General features: G+C 40.9%; 2 protein-coding genes across 2 annotated transcripts in view; both read right to left on the bottom strand.

Annotated features, from left to right (window-relative positions):
- The window catches only part of LOC122702889 (fatty acid desaturase 2-like protein FADS2B), a 60149-nt gene extending 51905 nt beyond the window's left edge, over positions 1-8244 (bottom strand). The window contains exon 1 of the mRNA XM_043916848.1: positions 7924-8244. Coding sequence (XP_043772783.1) covers positions 7924-8244 — 321 coding nt within the window. The remainder of the gene's footprint in view (positions 1-7923) is intronic.
- Positions 8245-14514: 6270 nt separating this feature from the next.
- The window catches only part of LOC122674249 (fatty acid desaturase 2-like protein FADS2B), a 43116-nt gene continuing 39136 nt past the window's right edge, over positions 14515-18494 (bottom strand). Inside the window, exons 10-12 of the mRNA XM_043872470.1 lie at positions 17936-18015; positions 16379-16504; positions 14515-14987 (exon numbers count right to left, since the gene is read on the bottom strand). Of these exons, the coding sequence (XP_043728405.1) occupies positions 14927-14987; positions 16379-16504; positions 17936-18015 (267 nt within the window). The 3' untranslated portion in view covers positions 14515-14926. The remainder of the gene's footprint in view (positions 14988-16378; positions 16505-17935; positions 18016-18494) is intronic.

Below are 18494 nucleotides of genomic sequence, written 5' to 3'. Positions count from 1 at the left end.
AAGACTCGATTCTTCCAATGGAGGGGTGTGGGTTCAATCCTTGTTGGGCAACTAAGGTCCCCCATGCCTTGCAGCACAGTCAAAAAAAAAAAAAAAAAAAACCTCACCAGAATATTCAATACCCAACCGTGGACACCTATTCCTACATCTTTGGGTAATTGCTTTCCTGGTTCCTTCTGAGATCTCACCTGTTTCAAGGCAAATGCTAAATCAAGGTCACTCGTATTTCTGGGAGATCACCAGTTTTGAGTAGGCTTATTTATGGGGAGAATATACTCTTTACTTTTGTTCTGGAAAAGAGCCACTTTGGAGTGGAGAATGTTTACATGAAGTCACCAAGATTCCCCTCCACCCACAGGGATAAACAGAGGGCTATTTTTTGCCATAACTCACTCTATTATTTGAGACCTTTCATTATTTGAGATTTTTTTCCTGTGATATATTTACTGAGCTCCAGGCCAGATTCGCTCTCTCTCCAATGTCCCCACCAAACATGTTCATCTTCCTGGCTTCATTATCTCATAATGGCAACTGCCACCCACTTACCTACATAAGTCATCCATCAGGCAGTTTAGACTCCTTACTCCTGCTTACTTACCCAGCCACTTATCCCCTATTATAAATTATGTCTCCTGGTTATCCATCCTCTCTTCTTCATTTCTATTGCCAGTGCCTTATTCAGGACTTCAGCATGTTCCGTGGACTCCTTCCTTTGTTTTGACTCTTAATTTTTTTTTTTTTTTATATGGGACCATACCCTATTGACAATTCTGTGATAATTTCAGGCAGACAGCAAAGGGACTCAGCCAGACAGATACCTGTATCCATTCTGCCTTGACTAACTCTTCTTGATCTTCAACCTTTACTTAACCTCCAGGCTGGCATTTGAAAAAGAGTCCGTCTTCATTGCCGTTATCACCCATTAGCACTTTAACTGCACTTGCCTCTTTAATATCGTACCTATTTTTCAACTTGAGCCATCATTCAAATGAGAATCAAATTAAAATTTAATTTTAAAGTAAAAAAAAAATGTTGACAGCCCACAAAAATGCAGTTATTACTGATGACAACTTTCCTTTTACAAACAGCTCAGAATCCTGGTTGATTTCCTTGTAGGATTGGAAGTAGGGAGGGATGTTGGGCTAGAGAAATGTTATTACCTGCAGTGGGAGGAAAGGAAGACCTACAGTGATGGCAAAATCCAGAGTCCTTTGCCCAGAGTTCTCCCCCTTCTCCTTCTCTTGTCTTTTTCTTTACCTCCCACACCCTTCATCCTCTCTTCCTCCTTCCCCTCTTCTCATCCTCAAGCCATCATATTGACCAGGATTGTGCTAAGCAAAGGACATGGCCAAGCCGGGACACCTATTCTGCTGGTGCTTATTCACGATGTGAACCTGATTTGTATCCCACCTGTGTACACATCCTCTCTTCCCCTGCCCCAGCCTTGCCTCTATTGATTCCACATGACTGACTCTTTTGGACCTGCAAGCAGCTCTATCCTCTTCCACCTTGCAGTCTCCCAAACAGATGAAATAAATTTTGCTATATTTCCTCTAGGCTTTTGTCATCTCTTTCCTGTCATATTCGATTGTTATTCTGATGAAGAGTTTGAGATTCTCAGTGTCCCTCTCAGAGCATGATGTTCAGGCATAAGAGGGTGGCTGACCATGCACATTGGATAATAACCCTGGCTTCTTTGTTCTGAACATGCTGCTCTTGTGCGCACCTCACAAGATTGTGTTTACGTCTTTTGTGGAGCCCAGAAATATTGTCAACTTACTTACATAAAACTCGGGACTTCCCAGGTGGCACTAGAAGTAAAAAACCCACCTGCCAACGCAGGAGACATAAGAGATGCAGGTTCGATCCCTGGGTAGGGAAGATTCCCCTGAAGGAGGACAGGACAACCCACTTCAGTATTCTTGTCTGGAGAATCGCGAAGGACAGAGGAGCCTTGGGTTCTGGTCCATAGGGTTGCCCAGAGTCAGACATGACTGAAGTAACTAAGCACAACTTAGCATGCAGCATGCTTCATATGGACATATTGTAATTTATATAATTAATTCTTCTTGTTGGACTTATAGGTTGTTTCTGGCTTTTCATAGGTAAGCTTTTCCAGGTGAGGAAATCTAAGCCTTTATTTTATTTATTGGTATTGTGCATTAATTTCCAATCATACAATTTGAAAAAAATCAGATAAACAATACACGCAATAACAGGAATTCATGTGCCTGTGCCTTGTATAATAGACTTACCCTCTTCCAACAACACAAGAGAAGACTCTACAGATGGACATCACCAGATCGTCAACACCAAAATCAGATATATTATATTCTTTGCAGCCAGAGGTTGAGAAGCTCTATAGAGTCAGCAAAAGTAAGACCGTAAGGTGACTGTGGCTCAGATCATGAACTCCTTATTGCCAAATTCAGACTTAAATTGAAGAAAGTGGGGAAAACCACTAGATCTTTCTGGTATGACCTAAATCAAATCCCTTACAATTATACAGTGGAAGTGAGAAATAGATTCAAGGGCCTAGATCTGACAGATAAAATGCCTGATGAACTATAGATGGAGGTTCATGACATTGTACAGGAGAAAGGGAGCAAGAACATCCCCAAGGAAAAGAAATGCAAAAAAGCAAAATGGCTGTCTGAGGGGGCCTTAGAAATAGCTGTGAAAAGAAGAGATGTGAAAAGCAAAGGAGAAAAGGAGAGAAATACCCATTTGAATGCAGAGTTCCAAAGAATAGCAAGGAGAGATAAGAAAGCCTTCCTGAGAGATCAGTGCAAAGAAATAGAGAAAAATAATAGAATGGGAAAGACTAGAGATCTCTTCAAGAAAGTTAGAGATACCAAGGGAACATTTCATGCAAAGATGGGCTCAATAAAGAACAGAAATTGTATGGACCTAACAGAAGCAGAAGATATTAAGAAAAGGTGGTAAGGATACACAGAAGAACTATACAAAAAAGATCTTCACAACCCAGATAATCACGATGATGTGATCACTAACCTAGAGCCAGACATCCTGGAATGTGAAGTCAAGTGGGCCTTAGGAAGCATCACTATGAACAAAGCTAGTGGAGGTGATGGAATTCCAGTTAAGCTATTTCAAATCCTAAAAGATGATGCTGTGAAAGTGCTGCACTCAATATGGCAGCAAATTTGGAATGCTCAGGAGTGGCCACAGAACTGGAAAAGGTCAATTTTCATTCCAATCCCAAAGAAAGTCAATGCCAAAGAATGCTCAAACTACCGCACAACTGCACTCATCTCACAGGCTAGTAAATTAATGTTCAAAATTCTCCAAGTCAGGCTTCATTATTGCATGAACCGTGAATTTCCAGATGTTCAAGGTGGATTCAGAAATGGTATAGGGACCAGAGTCCAAATTGCCAACATCCGCTGGATTATTGAAAAAGCAAGGGAGTTCCAGAAGAACATCTATTTCTGCCTTATTGACTATGCCAAAGCCTTTGACTGTGTGGATCACAAAAATATGTGGAAAATTCTGAAAGAGTTGGGAATACCAGACCACCTGACCTGCCTCTTGTGAAACCTGTTTGCAGGTCAGGAAGCAACAGCTAGAACTGACCACGGAACAACAGACTGGGTCCAAATAGGAAAAGGAGTGAGTCAAGGCTATATATTGTCACCCTGCTTATTTAACTTATATGCAGAGTACATCAGGAAAAACTCTGGGCTGGATGAAGTGCAAGCTGGAATCGAGATTGCTGAGAGAAATATCAATAACATCAGATATGCAGATAACACCACCCTTATGGCAGAAAGTGAAGAAGAACTAAACAGCCTCCTGATGAAAGTGAAAGAGGAGAGTGAAAAAGTTGGCTTAAAGTGCAACATTCAGAAAATGAAGATCATGGCATCTGGTCCCATCAGTTCATGGCAAATAGATGGAGAAACATTGGAAACAGTGTCAGACTTTATTTGGGGGGCTCCAAAATCACTGCAGATGGTAACGGCAGCCATGAAATTAAAAGACACTTACTCCTTGGGAGAAAAGTTATGACCAACCTAGATAGCATATTAAAAAGCAGAGATGTTACTTTGCCAACGAAGGTCCGTCTACTCAAGGCCATGGTTTTTCCCCAGTATTCATGTATGGATGTGAGAGGTGGCCTATAAAGAAAGCTGAGTGCTGAAGAATTGATGCTTTTGAAATATGGTGTTGGAGAAGACTCTTTAGAGTTCCTTGGACTGCAAGGAGATCCAACCAGTCCATCCTAAAGGAGATCGGTCCTGGGTGTTCATTGGAAGGACAATGTTGAAGCTGAAACTCCAATGCTTTTGCCATCCAATGCAAAGAGCTGACTCATTTGATAAGATCCTGATGCTAGGAAAGATTGTAGGTGGGAGGAGAAGAAGATGAAAGAGGATGAGGTGGTTGAATGGCATCACTGACTCAGTGGACATGAGTTTAACTAAACTCTGCGAGCTGGTGATGGACAGGCAGGCCTGTTGTGCTGCAGTCCATGGGATCACAAAGAGTTGGACACAAATGAGTGACTGTACTAGTTATAACTCTAGTAAAAATTCCTTGGAAGAAATGACAACTTATCTCAGAACACCTAAGTAATAATAAATGTCATTTTTGAATGTTTAATCTGTGCCAGGTATAAGAAGAAAACCTTTATTTTATCTCTGCTGACTTTGACAACTGAACTAAGAGAGAAGTATCATTATGCCACTTTCTAGATAAAGGAGCTGAGGTTCCAAGGATTTCATCAAGGTTCTCAGGACATTCCTGGTAAGTGGTGGAGCCCAGATACAAACCACACCTCTTTCATTCCCAAATTTGTACTCTTACTCATTAGACTGGACACCTCAAAAAGTTTTAGAATGATTCACTGCATGAATGAATGAATGAGTGAGTGACCCTATGGAACAAATTACCTTGGTATCATTATATACTTTTCATGAGAAGGATGGAGGCTTGGCGAAGTTTCTATGTAAATAAGGAAAGATGCCCCCCTCTGGGCAGGTGCAGCTATGGTCCAGGGCTTGTGCACAGACATCATATTTGGTGCACATTTGCCTTTCAGGGCACAACCTGCAAACACTTTTTAGGCTGTAGAGAGACAGCATTTGACCTCAGGTTCTCTGACTTCATGGTCTTCCCTCCTTCCCTAGAGAGCATGCCGTTCTCCACCACCTACTCCTCTGCTCCCAAAGAGTTGGCAACAAACAATCAGGACTTCTAAGCAGGTGGTAAACAGGAAATTTGAGTCACATCTCTGAGGCTATGGATGCTGTGATATGAATAACAATAGCTATTGTTTAATGAAAGGTGCATCTGGTATTATGCTAAACCCTTTACAAGCATTTGTCTCATTTACCAGTTAGATGGGTAAGGTCGTTCCCACTATGCAGATGATGAAGCTGAGTTCCAGAGCATTTCAGAGACTTTCCCAGGCTTATATAACCAGTGCACCACACCTCAGGCTCCATGTACTCTGAGTGGCCATGGAATATCACGGTTGTCCCAATTCTCCTGGCACCCTTCCATTCTTCTGTAGCCATCATCCCCTGGAGACTTTTCTCTGAACATTCTGGATCTGCCTTCTAAAAGTGTGAGGCACATGGCTGACCATGCTCAGGGTGTTCATCCTCAAGACACAAATCCTGGGGTGTTGTGGGTATTTTCCGATAAGGTTCAATTCTTCCTTGTTGACTAGAATTGGATGCAGAATCATGGTCTTTCTCTGACTTCTGGGAGATAAAACTCACCAGCAAAGTACAAATTCATCAGCTGAGCTGCTTGCTGCAAGCTATCTCTACCAGTTATATTTAAGGTGGTTGAAGGTACATATTTTTCTAACACATCCTCTGAGCTGATTCTGTGACTTGTGTTAGAAAAGCATTGTCCATATTTTCTTTGTGTTGTGGAGATGAGATCTGTGGTATTTTTTCCTCTTTTTTGCCACTTTATTTTTTTAAGTGAAGTATAATTTCTTTACAGAATTTTGTGGTTTTCTGTCATACATCAACAAGTATTTTTTCCCTTTATTTTTGTTAATCTTTCCCCTGATTCTTGCACAAATGCCTGTCACTTGGCTTCTTCTGTCCTCAGCTCTCTGGCTTCCTAGGGTCTTCCTGACACATGTGAGACTCCCATCATGCGCTACAAGCTCATGAACACTTTCCCAGGAAAAGGTTGAGCTTTGTTTTAAAAATATCAGATCAGACCAGAGTGGTGGGGATGTGGAAGGGTCTGCTCAGAGAGGAATTCCTCTAACTGCAGAATCAAGATGCGAAGATGGTAGAAGACTCTGACCAGACAGAGAAGTTGAGAAATTGGGGGTAAATGAGAATTGGGGAAAGAAGATGTTGCTAGTGTCAAAAAACAAAATCCTTCCTTCTTTGCAAACTTGCCGTGTGCTTCTGTATTCTGTTTTTATCAGTCAAGTAACACAGAGCAGAGCTTCATGAATCAATATTTTTAATCCTATGCTTTGAAGCCAGTTGGAAAAATTATATACTAACATGAAAACAACAAGGGTAACATTAAAAAAAAAAAAACTTTAAATTTCTACTCTATAATATGCTAATTTTCTGATATTGAATTAGTTTATTTAACACCTTTTATTCTGCATTTTTTCATGTGTATAATGTGGTGAAAAAGTTCCTAATTGGGCTAAAATCAACTTTCTTATAGAATATTTTAGAATGGATTTCTAAATGCATTTAAAGATTGAGAAACCTCCCTCTTTAATATTAAATGGAAATTTTATTTTTAAGATCAGCTGTCAAGGCTTTATAGTAAAAAAAGGAATTATCTGATTTAAAAGTTTGTCACTGTTATTTGTGTGCTCTGAGACACATTATTTTCATGTTTTAGTATTAGTTTTTTCCATCTTTAATATGGGAATACCATTCACTTTCCTGATGATGAGGTTTAAGTGAGGTCATGCATTTGAATGTGTCTATGGTATCTTTGAGCTTCCCAAGTGGTGCTAATATAAGAACACTCCTGCCAATGCTCAAGAAGTAAGAGATACAGGTTCAATCCCTGGGTCAGGAAGATCCCCTGGAAAAGAGCATGGCAACACACTCCAGTATTCATGCCTGGAGAATCCCAAGGACAGAGGTGCCTGGCCGGATGTGGTCCATAGGGTCGCAAAGAATTGGATGCAGCTGAAGCAACTTAACACACATGATACATGGTATTTTAGGCATCCATTGAAAGTCTATTTTTTCAGCTATTTTGGTGGAGGAGAGTTATGAGGAAAAACAGTGAAGGAAAGTGGTTAAGACTGAAAGTTAAGAAAGATAAGTGTTTTGAATCTGAGATCTGATGGCTGGGTGAACTTGGGTCAGTCACTTAACCACTCTGATTTCAGTTACTTCTTCCATAAAAGTGGTTGTATTACCTGTATCACATTGAATGAACTACACGACAAAAAAGAACTCTACAAAGTCTAAAAGTCTGTGTCACTGTACGCCTTCAACATCGTTCAACATTTTGATGCTCGAGATGAATTGCTATTTCACGCACCCCAGTTGTAGGAGTCTGAGAAATTTCTACATGAGTGAAGACGATTTTTCCAGATTTTACTCACCTATTTGTAACTTTCTTCTTATAAGACAATGACTCCATTTCAAAACAAAACAAAACAAAAAAACATAATGCCAAGAACAAAAACCAAAACCTGAAATACACATAGTATCTACTGTCAGCACCTGAGCTCACCCCAAAACTAGTGTAAATAATAGCTAGACCTTGAGGCTTAATTAGCTTTTAATTTTTTGCGGGATTGGAATCCTGAAAAAATGGTTTGGGAGGAGATGAGTGATCATGGAGCTTGAACACATACTTGAAATGCTTTTGGAAAGACGGCCAAAGTTCCAGCCACCCAGAAGCTGGAAGAGAGAGAGAAAGGACAGACTTTGAGTTCCTTACCGTGGCGTCCTCCCCAGCGTAGTGGCTGAGGACCTTGCGCCCACCGGGATGCCTGTCCGCCCAGCCAGTAACATCGTAGACCTTGCGATTGATCACCAGCCACTGGTCAGTCTCCTGACTGTGTCTCTGGATCTCCTGCCAGGTGTACATGTTGAGGCTTTTTCTGGGCAAGTTGCACTTGTCATTTACCTCCTGCCTTGCAGAGAACTTGGCTTTCCCACTTGCTCCTGGTTTCCTGTTTGCCTGTTGCCTCGCACCTAGGTACAGCTGGTTCTCATCTACAAGGCCCCCATTGCCCTCAGGCTTTTCTTCAAACGTCATTGTCTTTATACTTTTAGAATTTCTGGCTTGACACCTGGAATTTCTAATCCTCACCTGATTGAACTACGGAATGATCTTTTTGCTATCCTTTTATTCAATGAAGTAAGAAGCCTACACAGAAAACTTTTTAGCCTACTTGACTCTTGGCAAAGCTGACAGTGAGATCTTTCCCAGCGTCTCACTTCTCTGTCCTGAGTCTTTTTTGTCCTGATGAAGACCGTACTACCTTTTCCCTGCACCCAAGAAGATTAGTCTAACTTTCTCTCTTCTCTCTCTCTGCTGGCTGATCATTTCGCAGCGTTCTTATTCATCATTAAATGTCCCTTAGTCAAGAGCTGGAGCCAATCACAACCCAGAGGATGGTGTGGCCTGACCCCTGGAAGGAGGGGCTGGACTCCCTCTCTGCTGACTGCCTACACTGGCATCATGCTGGGTCAGGTGCATTAGCTCTCCCCCATTGAAAGGAAGAGTTGTTTTAATTCAACACATGAGCAGAAGCTTTCAAAACTTCTGGGAGGATGTGAACGCCTCCTGGAATTGGGAAATGTTCTTTTGTTGTTGTTGTTAAGATTGGAAATTTTCCTTTTATTCTGGTTTTCTCAGATTACTTTTCTTTGTAACTAATTGAGAAACCTGTATGCATGTCAGGAAGCAACAGAACTGGCCATGGACCAACAGACTGGCTCCAAATAGGAAAAGGAGTATGTCAAGGCTGTATATTGTCACCCTGCTTATTTAACTTATATGCAGAGTACATCATGAGAAACTCTGGGCTGGAGGAAGCACAAGCTGGAATCAATATCGCCAGGAGAAATATCAATAACCTCAGATATGCAGATGACACCATCCTTATGACAAAAGTGAAGAGGAACTAAAAAGCCTCTTGATGAATGTGAAAGAGGAGATTGAAAAAGTTGGCTTAAAACTCAGCATTCAGAATACTAAGATCACGGCATCCGGTCCCATCACTTCATGGCAAATAGATAGGGAAACAGTGTAAACAGTGGCTTTATTTTTCTGGGCTCCAAAATCACTATAGATGGTCATTGCAGCCATGATATTAAAAGGTGCTTACTCCTTGAAAAGAAAGTTATGAGCAACCTAGACAGCATATTAAAAAGCAGAGGCATTACTTTGCCAACAAACCGGGTGTTGGTAATGGATAAGGAGTCCTGGTGTGCTGTGGTTCATGGGGTCGCAAGAGTCAGACACGACTGAGTGACTGAACTGAACTGAATCTCCATATGGAACAGAGAGCATCAGGATTACAGCTGGATTCTAGGCAGCAATTACAAGGAGTTTTGGAATGCTTGTTAAGAGAAGAATGATTAATTATTCTTTAAAACATTATTGAATACCTGGTCAATGCCAAACATTGGAGTGGGCCTGGTGATAAAATGGTAACAAAATACAGGGTGGTCACTACCCTCACGGAGTTTTCAGTTTTCAGTGGTTGCACAGGCAGAAATAAATTGTATAAGTGAGGCACACAGGACACAGAGCTCATGAAGGGAGATTTACCTAGTCAGTTAAATCTGGGAGAATTTCCCAGAGAAAACTATGCTTGTACAAAAAATAGAAAATACTTTTATTATTTTTTACTGAAGTATCATTGATTCACAATATTATTTTTAGTTTCAGGTGTACATCATGATGCTCCAGCATTTTTACAGTTTATACCCCACTAAAATTATTACCAGATAATGGCTATAATTCCCTGTGCTCTATAATTTATCCTTGTTGCTTATCTAGAAAATTCTTTTTGAATGCCCCTGAAAAGTCAAGGCAAAATACACTGAAGAAGTGAAGTTGAAGTAACATTGAGGGAAAAACTGGGACACTATTCCACTGTCATTCAGGCCTCCTGCTGTGTTCTTTGAACAGAAGCTTATTCCTGCCTTCGGGCCTTTGCACTTGGTTGATGCCACTGTTCCTTCGCTGCTCCTTCGAATCTGATTGCAGACTCTTTCATATTCTTCTTGTGGTCACTTTTCCATGACCCTCCTTATTTTGATTAGTCCCTGCTTATCACTCTCAAAACACCCTTTTGTTTTCTTCAGATGTGATGATTTGGGATTTTCTTCCATTTATATATATATTTATTTATTTTTTATACTAGATTGTAAGCTTCAAGAACCTGGGCTCCTGGGTCTCTGGGTCACATTAACTGGTCCGAGTCTGACACATGATAAGCACTCAAAAAATATTGAAGTACTCAATAAATAATGAAGGATAAAGGTTTGCACAAGAAGGTTTGTACTGAATTAATTTATTTTGCACGATATTAACCATGTTATATTCCCTTCACGTTGCAAAATTCCAATAAAACTCCCTTAAAGGTGAAGCTGCTACACAATTCTTTATTGAAGATGAGAAATGAACTTTGTTATTTGCATAATCTGAGGTTTAGTTTTAAAAATAAGCCCCTGGAAATTTACTTTGAAGCACGTAAAAAGGATAGATTAATGGATATATAGACAGGTAGATGGATATATATAAAATAAAACAAGTTTATTAAAATGTAACTTCAAAAGTTTGATTATGGCTAAACAGATAGATGTTCACTGGTAAATTCTTTCAACACAACTGTCTTTATGCAAATTTTCATAAATAAATGTGTGCAAAAATATGTACCTGATTATATTCCTCCTCTGAGTAGAGTTAAGTTTAATCTATATTTTGTGTCCTTCAGGTCGATTATTAACAAGAGAATAGTCCAGAAAATCCTTTACAGTGTGTTGTTTAAGCAACAAATGATAGATTTGGTAGATTTCCACTAGAGCATTGTGCACTCACATGGTTAATTGGAAGTTGGGAAAACTGGAGCCCATGACTCACTATTCCTCTGGCTTGAGATCTGGCTGCTGGTTCCAGGGGACTGAGTAAAGTCAGAAGTGGAAGGTGACTCCCAGGTGTTACCTGTTGTGATAGGAGAAATCATGGTCTGACTTGTGACTCATAATCCTCTCATCGAAGGAAATGTGCCCTCTTCACCATTAAGATGGTTCAGTGTCTTTCTGTCCTGTGAATCTGCTTGACCTCGAACTTGCTCTTGATTTGATGGTCCAGGATGGGAAGAACCCTCATTACATTAATAACAACCAGCATCTGAATGAGTGTTCCTGGCTTATGAAAGTATTCTAATTGCCTTACTTTATTTGGTTGTCCCAGCAATGCTATGTTGCAAATAAGCCAGCTAATATTATGCATCCACGTATTTTACAGATTGAGGCAATGTGTGAGAGACATGGCCAATTTCATAGCAGGGTACTGAGGAGCTGAAATTAGGACTGAGATTCCTGATTTCTAATTCAATCAGTCACCCTTATCTAATGCCCGACTGAATATGTAGGCAATTTTTTTATTACCTGATTCTATCGAAAGGAGGGAGACTTTCAAGGAAATAGAGTGTCAGAGAAAAGCCACAGGGAAAGGGAACTTTTCCCAGGTTGAATTCATGCTACGTTATCCCAAAATCTCGAATCCAATTCTCTGTTCTGTTCTTCCATGCTTTTTGCAGTGTCTGTCCCTTCTGAAATGTTAAATCTCTGCTTGAATCTCTCCCAGTGAATTCTTCTGAGTTGGATAATACTCTTTAAGGATTGGGGAGTAGAGACTAGCCAACAGGCATTCTTACTATGCTGCTGCTGTGCCTGTCCTATGTTTCTTGTATCTTCCCCTCCCCAGGTGGCTGTTCTTAGTGAGGTGGAATGATAACTACTTTAATGCATATTCCATCAGCTCCTGGGAAACTATTAGTTCAGATGTGCCCACTGCTCATGACTTGTAATGCAACTTAATTCCCCTTTACTTTTGGTTTCTTGAATGTTAATGAATGTGGACTACAGAGTCAGATATTCCTGCATCTGAGACTATACTCAACTTACCTGTGCCATCAGGCAAGTTGCTTGGCCTCCCTTAAGTGTCATGTTTTTATTTATAAAATGAGATTAATTATAAAACTTGCCCTTTCTAACTGTGTGAGGACTAAATGGAATAGTACTTATGAAGGGCGCAACTCAGTATTTACAGCTTAGGAGGTGCTCATAACTGTTGCTAAGAATTTTAATAATTCAGTTAGAGTATAGAAATGCTCCTTACAAGTTTGATAAAGTTCATCTTACTCTCTAGTTAGAAGGAATTACATTTACAGCATTTTGTCAACAAAGGTCCGTATAGTCAAAGCTTTAGTTTTTCCAGTAGTTATGTACAGATGTGAGATTTGGACCATTAAGAAGACTGAGCTCCAAAGAATTGATGCTTTTCCATTGTAATGGAGAAGACTCTCAAGAGTCCCTTGGATAGCCTAGAGATTAAACTAGTCAATCCTAAAAGAAATCAACCCTGAGTATACACTGGAAGGACTGATGCTGAAGTTGAAACTTCAGGATTTGGCCACCTATTTTGAAGAGCCGACTCATTGGAAAAGACCCTGATGTTACGAGAGACTGAAGAGAAGTGGGCGACAGAGTATGAGATGGTTAGATGGCATCCCTGACTCAATGGACATGAGTTTGAGCAAACCCCGGGAGACAGCGAAGGACCAGGAAGCCTGCCGTGCTGCAGTTCACTGGGTCACAAAGAGTTCAACACAGCTTAGCTACTGAACAACAGCAACATTTACACACAGCTTTTTCTTCCTGCATCCTCCCTCCCTCCCTCCCTTCCTTCCTCCTGTAGACTGAAAGAAAGGCGCAACATGAGAGCTGTGAGTTAAGTTTTGTTGGAGCAAAATGAGGACTCCAGCCTGGGAGACAGCATTTCTGATAGCTCTGAGAAACTGCTCCAAAGAGGAACTGCTGCCTGACTTACAGTTTTGTTCTTTTATCTCTGAAAACATTTCAGTGTCTTGTTAGGGGATGAGGTAAGTGTCATATATGATTTTAGTGAAGAGGGGACCTGCAGTCATGCACACATTTTGGCAGATATTTGCTGCCAGTCATGAGGAGCAGATTCACCATTAATGAGTTTTTCTGGATATGAACAGATGTAATAACTGGGCTGAAAAAATCTTCTCCTGAAAATATCTGACTATCTGAATACCTGTCCTGCCAGTTTTTCCAAGAGCACAGAGTGCCTCATTCCTGTTCTCCACTCTAAATTTCTTTCAGAGGGTATTGAATGTCAGCAGCTGCAGCAGCAATTGATTTATTCCTTGTAGAGGTAGCTGTCAAGTGCCAATTTATAGTTGACACTTCCTTCTTTCCCTCCTTCATTTCTCCCCTCCAGCTCCTTCCCTGCCTTCCTTCTTTCTGCATGTCTTCATTGAGTGTCTCTATCATGTCAGGCAGTCTCTACTCTTATGGACATTGCAGGTTACAGCAGAAGACTAAAGAATCACACAAATGGATGTAAAAATATACCTCTAGTAATTACTACAGAGTATATCACAAGGAGGCCTTGAATTAATGTGGAGGCTTCCCTGAAATCTTTACCAAACAAAGGGCTCACTGCTTGAAGCACGTAGAAAACAATACTATGGCACCAGCTCTTGAGAAGAGTGTTATTTTGAGGCCAACTGGCAAGGAGACATGGGAAGGGCTCAAATCTGTGTCTTTGATCTGGGGTTCGGTCAAACATTATGAGTTTGTGGAGGATGTATTCGTTGGCAGAAATGTTATTGGAGCAGGTTTCAACTACTGGGCTTTGGAACTTGTCCATTTATGATAGGATATAGTTGAAGCTTCAACCTGGGATCTTCTAGGATGGAGAATCCTTCACTTCTAAAAGGATTCTGGCATTCAAGTTCCAGTCATGTCCTGATCCTTTGGTTCCCATGAGGTGGTGTGGAGACTTAGTTTTTGGGTGTTATTTGAGGTCAGACATTCTTCCCCTGTGCCTGCTTTGGCTGCCTGGGCCTGAAGCTGAGGAGGGAGGGGCACAAGGTGGGAGAGGGTTCCTGGAGGAAGGCCGGCGCTGGTCGTCTGCTGGCAATCACCAGGTTGCAGATTGCAACTTTATTCCAAGGGCAATGGGAATCCACTGAAGAATTTCAGGTAGGACTGTAACATAACTCTCATGAGTCATTTAGTTTAAATGGAAGCCTGCCCAATTAAGCCATCTTTATTCAGGTGGATAGTGAGCAGAGGGCCAACATGATGCACAGGATTGATCATCTGAATTCTAACGCCATGCTCAGTGATCTGGGAAATTGTGAAAGTAATAGGCCTTGGTGTCCTCCTATGGGAAGCTTATTGAACAAGCTATTAAACAAAAATTCAACTGAGTAAATTTAAAGATTTCATTGGCTTTATTCAATGACTTCTGAATCAAGCAATATCCCAGTTAGAAAGCGGAAGGGAATACTGAGGGGTTGTGCAAATGGAAGGTTTTTATAGGAAGAAAGGAGGGGCAAGGAAGCCATCAGCAAAGTATATTGAGGGCAGACACCTTCTTTTTTTTTGGGGGGGGGGTGGAGGAATTACAAGGGTTTTATCATGCAGATATATATATATATTTTCTTTCTCTGGGCCAGGGGCAGGAATGGAGAAGGAGTAAAACACAACAAATTACCACCACGTCACCTACCCCAAAATTCCAGACTAGTTGATTAAGATTACATTTCTGGGGAAGGCTGTAACTGCAATTATGTCAGGTATTGTAGAGGTTTGGTATCATGGGCTTTAGTACAAGTGACACTTTTGGGGCCTGTGGTTTTCTCTTTAGCACCTGCACATCTGCATTATGTTTGTGGATGCATGCAGTATGCCTCCTTCCAGAGGGCTCCGTACTTCTTCAGGGCCCTGCAAGAGGAGCAGAGAAAATCATGAGTAGGTGAGAATCAGGTCAAAGGAGCTACTTCATGGAACATTTGCTCTTTTACTTAATACTTTACAACATTGTCATTTTCAGCTATATCTGAAAGACCACTTTCTATCTTGTCCGGCGGAGGGAGTCAAATACACTGATTTATGTTTTAGAAGGCAAGCTCACATTTTCTATAAGGAGGAGACTGATATTTTGTTTTATGCTTTTCTGTACTCCAAAGCATCACTTTCCTTCTCTCCAGTATTAAAAGAAAAAGCTCTGCTGAATCTCTGTAAGATAAACCATATGACTATAAACCAACTCGTCCTGTATCCACCTACCTCTCCTACTTTATAAAGTGAAACATTTTCCTAGGCTCTGGTGACACAGCACTGAATGGGAGTGATGAGAGTCTTGTCCACCTGGAGCTCCTGGTCTGCACTGGGAGACACATATTACCCAACATGCTATTTAATCATGATTGTGATAAAAGTCAGACATGAAGAGAAGCAAGCATGTGACAGGTTTAGTCTTGGGGGCAAGGGAGGACTGAGATGAAGAAAAGACCTTTCAGGTGAGCTTTGGAGAGTGAATGGAACTTGAGAAGGTGACAGGAGGGGGAAGGCAGGTTGGCAGATTATTCTAGGTAGAAGAAAAAGTGACCAAGGATGTGTCATGGGCAAGGGATAGCGAGTTATGTAGCAAGTGAAGTGAGGTCAGATATCTGGAGGGCAGGAAAGGAGGAGGGCAGTGGTAGAAAGTGAAGATGGATCACTGTTCCGGGGTCAGATCTGACCAGGTCAAGCCTTGATGGCTTCTTTATTCATATTAATAAGGTACTGTTTTTCTTTTTCCTAATCTGAAAATTAAAAAAAAAAAAAAAATCAGCCAAGGTTTTGGCTGTTACTTTGATGGGCACAGGATTCTCTAGGGAGCTGTGCAAACTTTAGGATGAGTGTGGATTCTCAGTACCTACAGGAAGAGTCACCCCTGCCTGTCCCACCAGACCCTGCAAGCATCTTAGTTTTCAACCCTGATCCAGATGAATGGAGAGTCCCTCCTACTGGTTAAGTTCTAAAGCATGTCAAGGCTTTGTGGGTGATACAAAGACAAATAATACAGAACCCTGGTTTATAAGAAGCTTGTAATTAAGTTTGGCACCAAGGTATTTTCACTAAGAAGTACCTAGAAGGTAGCAGGTAAATGGTAGGAATGACTGTTATCATTTCTCTGTTAGTGTTGTTCCTTGTAAAGCCTCCTGTCCATGCTGGGCACATGAATGTTTCTTAATAAATAGCTATTGACTGAATGATTTATAAAGCAGTGAAGAGTCTGGGGACCAGCAGTGAAGGGAAATGAGAGCTGTGGGTTGGGGGACTGTTATTACCTGAGAGTATCTCCAAATGCCTTCAACATGGGCTTATTCACATACGGCAGTCCATGCTTGGCACACAGTGACTTCACCAGAGGTGCCACCTTGTGGTAATTATGGCGTGGCATTGTGGGAAACAGACTAGGGAAACAGAGGAGATATAAAACTTTTCAGACCTAAAGAGAAACCCAAAGCTCCCTTTCCCCTTTAACAAAATAAAATGGGATCAGCCACACAGACCCAACCTTGACCTTGCACAATACTTTTGTTCTGGGAAGTTAAAAGACTTGCTGGCAGACTCATCTTATCCCTTCAGTTCAGTTCAGTTCAGTCGCTCAGTCATGTCTGAGTCTTTCTGACCCCATGAACAGCAGCACGCCCGGCCTCCCTGTCCATCCCCAACTCCCGGAGTTTACCCAAACTCATGTTATTGAATCGGTGATGCCATCTAACCATCTCATCCTCTACGGTCCCCTTCGCCTCTTGCCTTCAGTCTTTCCCAACATCAGGGTCGTTTCAAATGAGTCAGCTCTTAACCCTCTACAAGCCTTGTGGGTGGCAGGTGTTTAGGAAGAATTAAGAGAATATGTTTTAGCTCCATCAACTGTTGATTTTTGGCCTGATCAAATGAAAGTGTACCATTTAGAACTTTCTACCATTTAGAACTACCCAGAGATCTGGAGATACTCAATCTCCCACCTTGTCCCTACTAATCTCTGTCTTAGTTTCTGTCTTTCTAACTTCCTTAGCAAGAACAGATGAATGTATATTAAGTCATGGTAAATAGCTAACAGTCCCAAGAAAGGAATAAGAAGTGAGGAGAGATGGATTTTTAATCCCAAGTTTTCATTAGTCAGCCAGATGACAGTCTTGGATGTAAACCTCTCCTTTAACAAAACTATGAGGAGTAATTTTTTGCTGAAAATTTCAAGCCCTAATATGACAAATAGAAGGAAAAAAATTCCTTGGACAAATAAGGTCTTGTTCCTTCTTTGACTATCATAGACTCACATGGCTTAGACAAAGAGAATGTGCAAAGCCTCTCCCCTGATACCCTGGAGAAATTGACTCTAAATGTTTTAACTTGCATCAAGGCGTGAACTACCCATTTCCTCTCTGTAACTGGCCCATTGGTAAAGGATTTCCAGATACCATTTAGAAATTGCAGCAGGGACTCCACTTCATTTATTTTGTAACCTTGGCTCTAAAGACACAGATAAGTAAATATTTGAATTATAGCATAGTTAAGTTTGAACACAAGTTGGTTACCCAAGTGTCCTGATTTTTCTTAGGTTTTGCCAACAAAGCAAATGCAAAGAGATTCCTAAGCCCATAGGATTCTGGAAACTGAGTCACTGATACTTTTCCAAGATTTCACGCCATGTACTCGCAGTTGTGACACTTCCTTCATTTCTTTCTTCCTTTCCTTAACATTGTTGTTAATCCTTTAGAGAATCCTGGTTCATTTTTTTCCCTTAAGATTGCGAGTCTACTGCTCCGCTCTGGACTATATGGAGGGCAGTTACTAGTAACAGCCCTTGCCCTTTATCGTGAACTATTTCTCTTACTCACTGGTGCTCAATTTGGAAGTTCAAGTGCCCAGTGAACCAGTCGTTGAAAAAGGATTGTTCAACATTACAGGTGGCCAAGACCTGCAAAGAAAAAGCTTACATTAGATGTAAATGAACTCATGACAAACAAGAGATTTAGTTACTCTGTTATTCATCCATCATTCAGCAAGTGCTTATGGAGTACACATTTTGTGTAACAAACCATGAGGGATAGAAATAAGTCTCAGGTCTCAGGGACCTGACAATTATAAAGGAAATAAGACATTTTTCTAAGAAGTATTGATAAGGCAATAGATATGAAGAAGTAAATAGGATTTGAGTGGACTAAGTCACTATTTGCCCTCAAAATCAGAAGACTAAGGTGTCATGAGTAAGGAGTTTGGCAGATGGAAGTGGGATTGTAAGACTCTGGTAGAAATTATAGGAGTTTGAATGTTATTACCACAGAATAGACTTAAAGGACTTCTAAATGGGGAATAAAGCATACAAGGGCTTTAATCAAGGGTTTTGTTCATAGAAATACATTTATTAATATATACAAGTAGCTTCCTTTTTAATCT

This window comes from Cervus elaphus, chromosome 1, assembly GCF_910594005.1.
Source record: "Cervus elaphus chromosome 1, mCerEla1.1, whole genome shotgun sequence".
NCBI lineage: Eukaryota > Metazoa > Chordata > Mammalia > Artiodactyla > Cervidae > Cervus > Cervus elaphus.
The sequence above is the reverse complement of the archived record's forward strand: the minus strand, read 5'-3'. Positions and strand labels throughout refer to the sequence as shown.